This window comes from Talpa occidentalis, unplaced genomic scaffold (assembly GCF_014898055.3).
Source record: "Talpa occidentalis isolate TD23 unplaced genomic scaffold, MPIMG_talOcc4v2.1 talOcc4.6, whole genome shotgun sequence".
NCBI lineage: Eukaryota > Metazoa > Chordata > Mammalia > Eulipotyphla > Talpidae > Talpa > Talpa occidentalis.
The window spans coordinates 6,727,246-6,740,026 of NW_023604972.1; the positions used below are offsets into that span (position 1 = coordinate 6,727,246).

At 43.1% G+C, this 12,781-nt stretch overlaps 1 protein-coding gene across 1 annotated transcript in view; it reads right to left on the bottom strand.

Annotated features, from left to right (window-relative positions):
* Window positions 1-12,781, bottom strand: part of TAPT1 (transmembrane anterior posterior transformation 1) — a 45,048-nt gene that overhangs the window by 11,023 nt on the left and 21,244 nt on the right. The window contains 4 exon segments of the mRNA XM_037529034.2: window positions 843-912; window positions 1,087-1,184; window positions 2,486-2,621; window positions 3,758-3,920. Of these exon segments, the coding sequence (XP_037384931.1) occupies window positions 843-912; window positions 1,087-1,184; window positions 2,486-2,621; window positions 3,758-3,920 (467 nt within the window).

Consider the following 12,781-nt stretch of genomic DNA (forward strand, 5'->3'; position numbering starts at 1 on the left):
TATAGTGCACATAAATAATAAAATATAATATACAGATAAAATGATTTTCTTTTAGTCAGAACAATACAACATTATATTATGTACAAATGTCTGTAAAATACACCACCTTCTATATCTATATGGGAGGGTGCGACATAGGTAAGCTACTTGCTTCCCTCACCAACATAATTCTAGTACGGGAAATTCCACTTCTCTACAAACTTCAAAAACCATCTAAACCCTCAGTCTGCATCAGACCCCTCCAATGATCTTTGGGAACAGATGACAATCGTCTTCATTTTACAGAAGAAAAGCAGAAGCAGAGAGGAAAACAGAAGACACTGGGTACACTGTGAGAAGCAGACACTAGGCGGCTCTGATCTCTGGGATCTAATAAGATAAAGTTTCTGGCGGTAAGTTCTGTGGCTCCACACTTCTCAGAATTAGAAAGGAGGCCATAAAGCACAGCTGAAAATTCTGTGCACGAGAGACCATGTGAGGTTTACAGTCAAAATTCTGCTCTCGGCAGCAATGTGAGGATGTGGGGATGATCCCCCAGCGCTCTGGTTTCCACATCTATAAAATGGCATCATATCCTCTGCTGCAAAGAAATTTCTGGATTAAGGAGATGCTTCAGAAAGCATGCTAAGGTGTTACACAAACATTGGTAGTGTTTTACCATCTTGAATATCCCATGGCTACAATAACCAAGATGAAAAACAAATTTAGAAGAGATGTTAAAAGAGTAAGAGAAAGCACAGCTTCAGTTAAAGAAACAGAACCCACGAGAACCATGACATTAATTTCAATATGAACTACAAAGGAACAGCCCAAAGCTGCAAGCAGAACCTGACTGTACGTACCGCTATTGGACATTTGAAAAAGATTGTTTTTTTCAAACTTCTTGAAAACACTTCCTTTAATTTCAACAAACTGAAATAGTAAACAAAAAACAATCATCATTATTGCTGTAACAATAATGGACATGCCACATAACATCCCAGAGAATAAATAACACTTAGGAAAAATGATTTTCTCCCATCCAGAAATTGCCCTTAACGTGATGACAGAACATAAAAAAATGTAAAATAAAAATCTCATACTTACATTATTGGACATCATGATAGTAAGCAGTGACTTGTTGTGTGAGTTAAAAGCTACGTTGAGGGTTGTTGCTTGAACCATTATAAGGATTGCATGCAAAACTAGCAGTAAGTGATGTCAAGGAAAAATCTTAAGTCTATTCTTATATTATCAATAGGTAATATTATAAAAACTTGAAAATGAATAATGAGGGGAAAAGATGAGTCTTGTCTTACTTATTTTATTATCTTTGAATTTCCTGTTAGCTATGACTGGCAGAATTTGCAGGACAGGTACACGCACCCCACATGGGACAGCCAAAGCAGGCGCAAAGCTCCGCATCATCTACCTGGGCCCTGAGCCTCTAAAACACAGTCATCTTTTTCCTTCTCAACGCTGGCATTTAAGAACAATGTTTGGGAAATAGGCCCTCAAAAAACTGTTATGTAAATGAAAGAAACGATGGCAAATACCGAAAGATGAGATCTAGGTATATTCATCCTGAATTAAGATAATTTGCCTCCTAAAATGCAAAGTAAAAGTCTGGAAGTTATTTTCCCCTATGGTTCTTCAGGGGAATGGAATGTAAGGCATTAAAAAATGTCTAACAATTAAGGTTCTTTTTCATGTTATTTTTGAAGACACATAAGTTGCAGGATTTTATTCTTAACTACATGTGGAATAGCTTATTTTGATTAGAACAGTAACTATTTTATTCCATTATATTTTGAACAAGCTATTACTCTCATAGAAATCTCCCCACTTAGACCCTTTCGACATCACTCTATTGGAGAAAGTACATAACAATCACATGACACGTTCCTGGGAATGAGTCCTGATCCCACATGGACATTAGTGCAGGGAAGCATGTGTGTGTCAGTGCATCATGTGGACACACACACTGTTCATATGGGCTATATAGTAAAGCCTTTACTCTCCAAAGTAAAAGCTTCAGAACTGGGGGTTGGGAGGGTAGGGAGGAAGAAATCCTTCCTCATCAGTTTCATATTTAACTTCTAGATGAATTATATACATTTTAAACTCAAGGTTATAATGAAGAATTCCTAGGTTTAAAGGACATTAAGAATTAAGAATTCCTAGGTTTATTTCAAGACAATGGCACTATAACTATGAAAAAGTTACACAGAGCTACATAAAGTATGTATAAATACATTATCCTTTTATTCTAAAATCCTTCCTTAATAATCAGTTACAGAGGAATAGAACTGTTTTCGAGGAGACTGAAAGGCACTGCATACATGGGGCGCCTTCATTTACAGTGACGCTTATTACCAATTTTTCAAAGGAAAGTAGACATTCACACGCATGCACACATGCTTTAATTCTCAGGACCAGCTAGCCAAATAAAACAGTGCAGCCTATGCACTGACTGTTGGATTATCTGGTGAACCTAAGAGGATACAGACATAGAGAACGGCCATGAAGAAGTGAGGAATCACCCCAATGTGGGCTCTCTTTCTTTCTTTGGGCTCTGTGGCTGTCCAGTAGAGCGCATCCAATATATCTTGTCCAAATGATGAAAACAGACGATCTGCTACCTAGAGAAAAAGGATTGGAGAAGCGTGTTTTAATTTTCTATTTAAGTATATTGCTAAAATTCAGCTGCGACTCCGATGCTGGACATCTGACTTCTTAAATGCCTCTGCAAGGCAAACTTTGTCTAATTAGCTGTGTTTGCAAACAAGTATTACATAGTGGCAAACTACGGAGAGGAGATGAGGTCCAGGCTTTTCTTTCTGTTCCAGAGCCAAGCAGGATGCTACTCTGGTTCAGGCCCGCCCACACCATGGCCTGTGTCCTCTGTGGAGGGGGCAAGCATATGCAAGAAGCGTAGACCAGGACGCTGCTGTGGCTGTGAGACAGCCAGTCAATGCATTTGAGAGCTGCATGGCGTCTGTGGAGAGACAGCTCCCAGCGTTGGGGCAGAAAGCCAGCAGCCCTAAAACCCTTCTTGTCACTCATTAAGAAAAATCCCTTCCTGGCTAAGTTGAAAGATAGGTAGACCATGCTTCTATTCCTAAAAAGCAGTAGAAGAAAATGCCACTTGAATCTCAAAAGTTTATTATATAACCTAAAATAGCTTATTATTTAAAAAACTTGTTAGATAAAGCAAAGCATTGTTTTTCTTTATGTAACTGCACAATTCATTTTTTGTACAAATGCTGACTTTCACAGGCTGATGACTTAATGTGAACTATATTATATTAAAAAATGAGAAGGGCTAGGAGAAATAGGGAAACAAGGCTACCTGCTCTATGCAAAAATTCAAAGCAGTTTAAAATGTAAGTCTATTACAGCACATACAGGCAACGCTAACATTTTGCTCATAATTTTAAAGTTCTAGAAAAAGGTACATGAGTCCCCAATGAATTTGTAAAACAAACTTTCCAAGCACTGACAATTTACATTCTCAAAGGGGGTACTGACTCAAAATGTCTAGGTGGTGGGCACCCACCTTCCCTACTGGGGACCTGCCAACCTAGGTGTGTCCCTGGATAGCAACCCGGCACCGCCTCCTCAGACAGGGAGCTGTCGGTCCCAGCCCTGTTCTGTTAGATCACAACCTGCATTTGAACAAGGCCCCGAGCGCCTGTGGAAACAATGAAGGCGGAACAGGGGTGCTGGGCTGCCTACGAGATAGCACAGGCAGCGGGGGAGAGGGCGGGATGCTCACCTCGAGCATGTTGTAGATGATGTAGAGCTTGATGACCGACTGCCCCCTTATCAGGTGGTACATCATGGAGTAGTCAACGTAGTGCATCATGAAATAGCAGATGACCAAAATGACACCCTTCAAAATGTCACACACCTGGGCAGGCTGGAGCAAACGTCTGTCCCTGAAATGCGCGAGAAGGAATGAGAACGTGAGGCTCACTGAGTCCCACTGCACACACTGGCATACAACGGTGACGTCAGGCTGATGTTTTAAAAACTTTGCTCCAACAAGGAAGACTACACTGACGGACTCCAACAGGGGGAGCTTTCCAGCCACGGCAGGAACCACGGGTTAAGCAGAATCACTACCAGCACTGGACGATGGCAGCGAGTGGGCACAGAACAGGTGACTGACAGAGCGCTTTAAAACCATGGACGGCCATGATGAAGACGGGCTCTGAGGCCCTGCGCCCGCTGACCGGCCCTTCCACACGCTGGCATCTGTGCCTGCGTCCCACACTGTACACTCACTACTGAGTGGCCTTACGAACTTCCCGTACTGATCCATCAGGTGCTGCTCAGCAGCGTGGGCCCTAAGGAGGGGCTCACTGCAACCGAGTAACGTTTTATGACGCTTCCGTCTTTGCTACAAACCACGATGCAAACCCATGCCACACCTTTCATAAAAGTGTATCTGCAGAAGTTCCTAGAACTGGACCTTCCAGAAACCCTGCTAGCAGCAGCTGAGTTGCCGTCTGCAAGGGCCGCTCCTGCTGACACCAGCACTGGGAGCCGGCCCAGCCCTTGCTTCTTGAACTTCTCTCATTAGGTGACTGGCCTTCTGAGCTCATGGTATGAGGGGCAAAACATAAATCACGAATGGAAACACCTTACTAAGACATCTGTGCAAAAATCCTACACACACACACACACCCCACACACACATGAAAAACAGAAGCAAGCAAAGATGTCTTTCGCTGGGCGTGAGCCCCTCTGACAAGATGAGGAGACACTTTCTCCAGGTCTGGCCTCCTGCCTGGCGGTTTCCATCAAGTGCACTCACAAGAAACCCTGAGCATGTCTGTGAGAACTGGGGATCTCCGTGTGCCCATGTTTTTGCCAGCATCCTGGCTCCCCCTAGAGGCGCGTGCTCCCAGCTGCCTTGGGTCTGAGCAGTCTAAGCTTAGAGGCGCCCTGGCCACCTACTCTCTGCATCTCGTTCCCAACCCTCATCCACACTCAGGTCGGGGGGGTTCTGTTCCTCCACTTCCCCCTCCCCCACCACAGAGTTCAACAAGGAAGCTGCATGTCTCCCCAACTCCACCCTGCACAGAGCTGACCAGGTGATGGGGAGCTGGGCTGCTGAGACAGAACCTCCTCGCCCTCCGACGAGGCCAGGGCACCTGGCTTGGCATCAGGCATAAGCGTGATCTGGCCACAGGGAGAATGTGGGAGCCAGCAAATGCCTGAAAAGAGGCCCATTCTGTGACATCTGGGGCCAGGAAGGACTACAAGCCAGTGGGGAGACCCTGGACCAAACCAAACAGCCTCAATGAAATGACAGGAAGAATTTGCTGAGGCCAGACCACATGTCTGAAAAATGGACACAACATGACTAGAGCTATTTTTAGCACCAAAGTTCTGAGCAAAAACCATATCTAGGACCAAGCTGACCACCCCCTACCGTTACTCCCAGCCCTTCTTTTCTCTGTGTGCCCCTCTCTCCCAGGACGCAGGCCCCTCCCCAGAGCAGTCTCTCCCATCTCCCAAACACCAGCCCAGAGCAGACCCTGCTCAAGAGCTCTTCTCCCACCAAGGTAACCCCACCTCCACTCCCATGGGATTGAACATGGAGGGGGCATGACACTTGTGACAGTTGGAGCTAGACATGTTTTTAATTCAAATGCAAGAAGAGGTGCTATTTTGAACACACAGGCTCCAGGCTGACGTGTGGCTGTGTCCTGTGGGACAGAGCACACTGCTGAGCACAGGCTGAAAATCACAAACCACACACAGACCTGGGCCTTCTACTCCGAACTATAAGCCGTAGTTTATGAATTAAAGAAAATATAAAGTAGTCTAAAAATAGGGTAGGGCCTCCCCTGGTGGTGCAGTGGTTGAGCGCTGGGCTGCGAGGCTGCCCGCAGCCTCTGCAGCGCCAATTCGATCCCTGGCCACTGGCGAGGGTCCCACAAAAAGGAAAAAAAAAAAAAGGGTAGTATAAATTCGTATTAATGACCAAAATTATTTGGTAACTAAAGAAGCAAATTATATTTAGAGCTTTGGCTACTACATTGGTTCTTCCTAATTTATTGATCTTAGTCAAAGCAATTTTATTTAAGAGACAAAGCATTTTCGAGTATCAACATCCAACTGTGTTCTTTATAAATACTTGCAGCCAAGGAACAATGCATTAGCATATCTGTGAAGAAATATTCTATTTAATACAAGTCATTTACAGAAATCAGAACGACCAAACACTGGAACATATATCCTAAAATAACGTAGCACCACACATTCTGAACCAAAATGATAATAAGTTAACATTTAAAATTAAGTGTGAGCAGCTTTATGTAGCCTAGGATTAAGTGAGGTTGTAAAAAAACACAAAAATTATAGAGACTCCTTGTGCTACAATTCAGTTGCTAAGTGGCAGGCACTTTGCACAGACTCACTTTTGTTTTCACAATAACCCACTGGGGGAGGCACCAATGCAGTCACCACTTGACAGAGGAGGCAGAGGGCGGTTAGCAGGTGCTGCAGCTGCGGTCAGGGAGGTAAGAGCGGGCAGAAGCAGAGCCTGAGGTCTGGCTCCAGAAAGCATGCTCTTCTCACCACCTTCCATTCTAGACCTCTCTTTAAAAGACTTTGAATCTTACAGGAATCAACTCAGTACCTTCTATCTTTCATCATAATACTGTATAATGTATCACTGTACTGTCATTTGGAAAAATTATTGTGCTACAAAACCAGTATATCTATCATTTTTGTTACTGATTTCTAAAAAGAAACCAATAGGACAATATTCCATTGAATCTACTGCTTTCTGTGCAGTCCCTGTTCTGGTGAAATCCTTCCACAGTTAATGTAATTAGTTGCTATTGGAGATGACTGATTTTCAAAATTAAGGAGTATTATTCAAATAAAGAATTAAAAAAAGCAAAACTCTTAAACAAAAGTTTTATTTGCAGTGTACTTCGGTCCTTCTGCCTGTTCTGCTCCCCACTCTGGCTCTGGTGAATTCTCTCACCCTCCCGCGCTTCTGACTGTACCTAGTGCATGTATAAACAAACAAATAAATAAATAAACATGCCTCTATTAAAAAAAAAAAAGTTAAAAAAAAAAGTTTTATTTGCACAGAAACAGCCCTGTTAATGAAAAAGCTGAAAAAAAAAAAAATCGTGTTAAGGCAGTATCTTAGAATATGACTGTATGCATGCTTTGTCGTCCCTGAGTGAACAAAGACAACCTTGAGATAAGTTCACCTGGTTAAACCCATTCGAACCAGTTCCAGATCTGTGTCCTTCTCTGCCGGGGTATTTTTAGATGACTGTCTAATAAGCATTTCCAAGTCCTTTAAGAAGCTTATCCACAGCCTTGTCAATCAACTGTGAGTTGGTTTTTGAATACCACTTTGGGCTGAAGTTCTTCCTTATAAATGCCTCTTAAAAGGTTTTACTGCAATTCATTTTGCAGACACTGAAAATCCCACATGAACACAAACAAGGGGAGTCAGCTGTTGGGCAAAGTGGAAAGCCCACTAATCTAATTTACAAGTTTGGTTTTGAGTTATCACCAGACAAGTAATATTAAACAAGACATTCAACAGAATTTAAGCATTTTCAAGTTAAACCACTCTTATAGAATCCAAATGTTTCATATTTCTAAATTTTATCTTTTATAAATTTAAATTTTTCCATTGGATCTGCACGATTACCAACCAAAGGCTCCGCATTCGGGGGACGAAGGAGGTAGTAGGCAGAGAGGATCCAGGGTCAGAGGGTCACTCCCCTCTGCAGCAGGAGGTAACACACTGCCAAGATGGAAATGAAAGCTGGTGGCAGAGAGAGATCAGGAAAGGGGGATGCGCAGAGAGTAGGAGAGAGGGGCCACCCTGCCTGGGGTGGAGACGCACCCGAGTCAGCTTGAGGTGCCACCTAACAGAATACGGACTGGCTTTTCTTTCTCTGACTCTGACACTTTTAGCTCTTTGTGGAATTGAAAGAATGAAGAAACACGTACTACTGAAATGTAAAAAAATATATTAACTATGGTTCCTAATTTTAAAAGAGAAGACCCTTTATAATGGTAAAGTGAATTCAAATAAAATATTGAGATTAAAATGCCTTCCGTAGGTAGAAAACTGAGTACTTTAAATCTTAAGCTTTCCTGTCATAGAATAGAAAAACAATTACTAAATGCTTAAACTAAATGATTAAAGCCTTTCCTTGGGCTTTAGAATAATTCCAGAGTGTACTAGGAAAATACTGGCTTTTTAAAAACCATGTTCAGTATTTGGAGTAACGAAAAATAAACTGTTCACATGGGCGAGAGTCAGCGCAGCTCACCAATGCCCAGTGGTACAAAGTACCTGGGGTCGAGTCTAGACCAACACGTGCTTCTTAGAGACCATGATTTGGAGTGACGCCAGGGGAGGTCACGGATAGCTCCTGTGTACGCACGGACACATTGTATGACCCCGTAGGAGGAGGAGCCATCCACCTGACGTGTCCATCTCCAAGCAGCTATGTCTGCCTGTTCTGCTTTCATTCAATTAGTATTTGCACTGATGTCAATTTGGTCATAAGAGTAGAAGGAAAATCAGGGTTTACTCACCACAAGGAGTCCCTGTGGCATCACCTTCCATTCTATAAAGAAGTGAAAGTGCTCCTTCCTTCCGTCTGATTTATGAGAGAGAAAGAGAGAGAGAAGGTTGTAATGTCGCTACTCTAGTCGGAGCGTCCTGGCGAGGAAAGGGGCAACAAACCTGACGTTACTAAGACCCTGGCACGGCAAGCATGATGCCCTCTGCCGCAGGCGCACGGTGGGAGCCCTGGTGGGAGAGGCCGGCAGAGGACACCACCGTCCCGAGGAAGTCGCCGGGAGCCCGCCCTGCGGTGTCAGGAGCCGCACCGGTCACTAAGGACAGAACCAGGGAATCAGGGCGCACATCTAGAAGGAGAAAGAGTGTGTGTGCGCGTGCACGTGTGTGTGTAAACAAAGGCTAAGAAATTCTCAAGCACCTGAACTTCATAGTTGTTCCAGAGAAGAGAGCTTCACAGGAAGTGAACTGTCGAGGGACAAGCCACCACTGCCTCTTTAAAAGGCCCATAAAGCCCCAAACAGGAGGTGTGCCCAACACTGGCGAGGGGCCAGGAAGTGTGCCTGCGCTTATTGTATTTGCTCCAATAGGAAAGGCCCTGCATTTATTGCCTAAACCTACGGCCCGGTTACTGCTGTCTAAAGCGCCCTAGCCAAGTTTTCAAAAATAACTTATTCTTGCCAGCACCAGAGAGTATCATTTTTCTCTATAATCTTCCTCAACTTTTAAGTCAATTGTGACTGAGAATTCTAAACCACAAAATGAAGTGGAACGTTTCATTAGGGTACAGGATTCACAAACATACCAGGTAAATTAGAAACACTTATGGCTGTTTTTTATAAGAAAATTTGGAAACATGATGTCAGATTGTCTCTTTAGATACAGGATGGTCTAATTTTCTGAAAAATAAAATGCTTGCAGTCTTTCAAGAAACACAGCTCATACAATGAATCAAAACTTAAATCCAATTTTGATGTCCTCATTGTTAAAAAAAATTACCTTAGTACAGTAAAAAGTTTCTCAGAAATATTTCTAAACTATATTACCCTATCTGGGAGAGAAGGAATAAATATATAAAAGAATATGAATGTATCTGTTTATTTTATTCTATGACAAAATAAATGGGGGCAAAGGTATTTCAAGATTGTCGACACATTAGCGACAGTCTTCACTGAGTATTCCACAGGTGCTAAGGACCGTGCAAACTTTCCATGAAGCAGCACACCCCTTGCAGACAACACACCAACACCTCTCAAGTCAAGATAAACAGCCTACTAACATCTCAAGGCAACAGTATTTGACAGGACCAAAAACTAGCAAAATGCAAACAGTGGAGCAGTCCTATGAAGAGGGGTTTTGGTGGGGTGGGGATAAGGGTAGGCAGAACTGCCTTGGCCCCCAGGCTTCGTGAAAGGCAGAGTCTCTGTGTACTTAGTTGTCAGTACTTGAAGAAGCTAAAACCAAAAACCCTGGGAAGTACGCAGATTTAAAAACAGGTTGAATGAATACATTCTAAAGCCAAAAATCTGGGGGACTGTCAGCTTTCAAAGCCTCTCCCCAAAGTGGTACTAGATGCAACTGTGCACAGAAGTGGGGAGAGGGCTTCCTATCCCTAGTGAGGACGTGCTATGGAGCCTATAATGATCCAGGGCCTTCTTATTACCTCGACAAAGAATGAAGAGAAGTAACTTTTTTTTTTTTTTTTTAAACAGAAAGAAGACTGAAATATAGGAAAGTGAGAAAAAGAAAACCAAAAATACAATTAACTTCTTTGTCGGTCTCTTTTAATTTCTTCTTATCTCTGAAAAAATCAAGTCAGGCTGAAGGAAAGAGCACTTCTGCTGTCTGAAAAAGATGACACAGGATACAGCTACAGGCAAGACAAGTCACGTGACCTTCAATGGCCGTGGAGACTGCTAGAAGGAAAGCTAGAAGAAGGCAGAATTTGGCTACTTACACATGTTGTAAAAATAAAATGTATTTTGATATTCCTAAAATATTTGAAAGGTCTTAGACTTAAAACTAGCAATAGCTTGGTTAATATAGCTTTTCACATATTTCAAGTTTCAAATACTTCATGCGGTGCTTTTAAAAATATTGCTCAAAAAAAGAGTTTTCTAAACAGCACTCTATCTCTCTCTTATATGCACACTTTCTTCACGTTGATAAAGCACACCTAAGGCACTAAGGCAGTATTTTCACATGCTATATACAGAATTGGCCTACACTCACATAGAGTATGTAAAAGTACTAAAGTCCTGTCATAGAATTCTAACTGTATTTCATCTCATATGTTTATTAATAACAGCATGACATAATTCCCAGGTGATTCATGCTGCAGGAACAGCAAGAGCAGTTAGCACAGGAAACGTAAGGCCTCTCACAAGTTGTGTGTGACAGGCTGCCCTCTAGTGTCATTTTAGGGTATAAAACCTTGAAAAATAAGAAACCGCTAAATGTTAATCTAGGATGAAAGGGTCAGCTCCAGGGATCTTGAGCCACTCACACTTGAGGCATGTGGGGAAGGGGAGGGCAGACCCCAGCTCCCTCCTTCAGTATTCAGAACACAAATACTTCTCTGTGCCTCCTCTGGTGCCCTGCTTCCCCAAGTGACAGGGCTCTACATGTCTTTGAGACAGGTCTTAAAACAAGCCTCAGGTGGCCCTCACCAGTCACTGACTGGGTGCAGGTCGGCTGAGTGCTGACATACCGGGTTCCAAAGGAACCCCTGTGCCAGATAGAACAGGTGTGTCTGTGAAAGCCTCACTTAGGGATGGTGAGAACACGAACAGGCCTTGCACCGCGGACTAGAGAGTAAGCGCGCAGCCGTCCAGACCATGTGCAGTGTGCAAGTCCCTGGAAGGCACGAGACATTCATGCCAGGCAGTTTCTCCTGCCTTTATCCGGTTTGCATGGGTCTGTCCTGGTCCAGCACTTGCCCACGAAGATTTGTGCTTAGGAATGTCTTATTAGATTTTTTTTCTCTGGCCTTCTGAAAAGGTATTTGAAAACTGATTTCATTGAGCCCCCAATGGGGACAAAAGAAGAAGTATATGGGCTTAGGCTTGGTTAGTATTAAATTACTATGCTACAGATGTCTTTGAAAAAAGGTCTGCTAGTAAGAATAAAGTCTTTTCAGAAATTCCCCCAAAGTATAAAGGATGCATAAATATTTTAAAGCAGAGGATTAAATGCCTAAAAAGAATCATTTGTAGCACAATCCACGAGGGTTCAGGAGACCAATGCAGCAATGGGATTTCAATTCTTGTACTGCGTTATGCCAGGCAATCTTAGTATTGTCTTATTTCAGACTTTTTAACATATGATCACCACAATCAATAAATTCTTCCAAATTATACTAGAAGAATGTCTTCCTTAAAACCAATGAAGGCTTGCTTTTTCAAAGGAGCTAAGTGCTAGTTGGGTGCTCACTCACTGTGAAGTATATCCTCACTTATTACTCTTCTGAGACTTAAAAAAAAAAAAAAATCAACATGTAATTCTGTATATTGACCAGTAAGTTTATAATTCAGTTTCCATGGTTAAGCTATGGACTATCATTATACTATATATATATATATATATATCTTATGTACTATGGAACAGGAACCTAATTTATAGCTAAATGAAGCTTGACCACATACTGTCCATTTCAGCATTTGAAACTATCTAGGAATGAAATGTTTTTAGAAGGAAATAAAGGTTAGAAAAGCGACTCAGGCAACGGTGCCAAAAACCACACAGCCACCAACAGTTTCCACACAGAGCAGGGACGGGCTGCCAACCATGCCAAGGAAGCAAGCAGAACCATCCCAACTTGTAACCTCAAGGCCAACAGACCATGAAAATCTAGGTGAGCTCAATGTTTCCAGCCGACTATGAAGTTCCCAGTTTTGGGAAGAAGGAAGGGAAGGGAAAGTGTATTGGTTCCCATGTCCTGTGGCACTGCAGGCAATTGCTGCCCCCCTCAAATCAGGGGGGGTCTCAGTGTCACAGTAACTGAGGCCCAGGCCACCTGAGATGGAGGCGGCGCCCCCGTAGTGAGGGCACCGAGGGGCTTCTGACACCACTGAACCCAGCCACACTTTCCAGGTGCTGGGAAGTCAGGAAATGAAGGCACAGGACGAGTGAGCCCAGTGGCAGCGAGGGCTCTGGCCCAGTTCTAGCCGCTTCTACTCCTCGCCTGCGTTAGTAACACTATTTTAATGGCCAAAGCAGAGA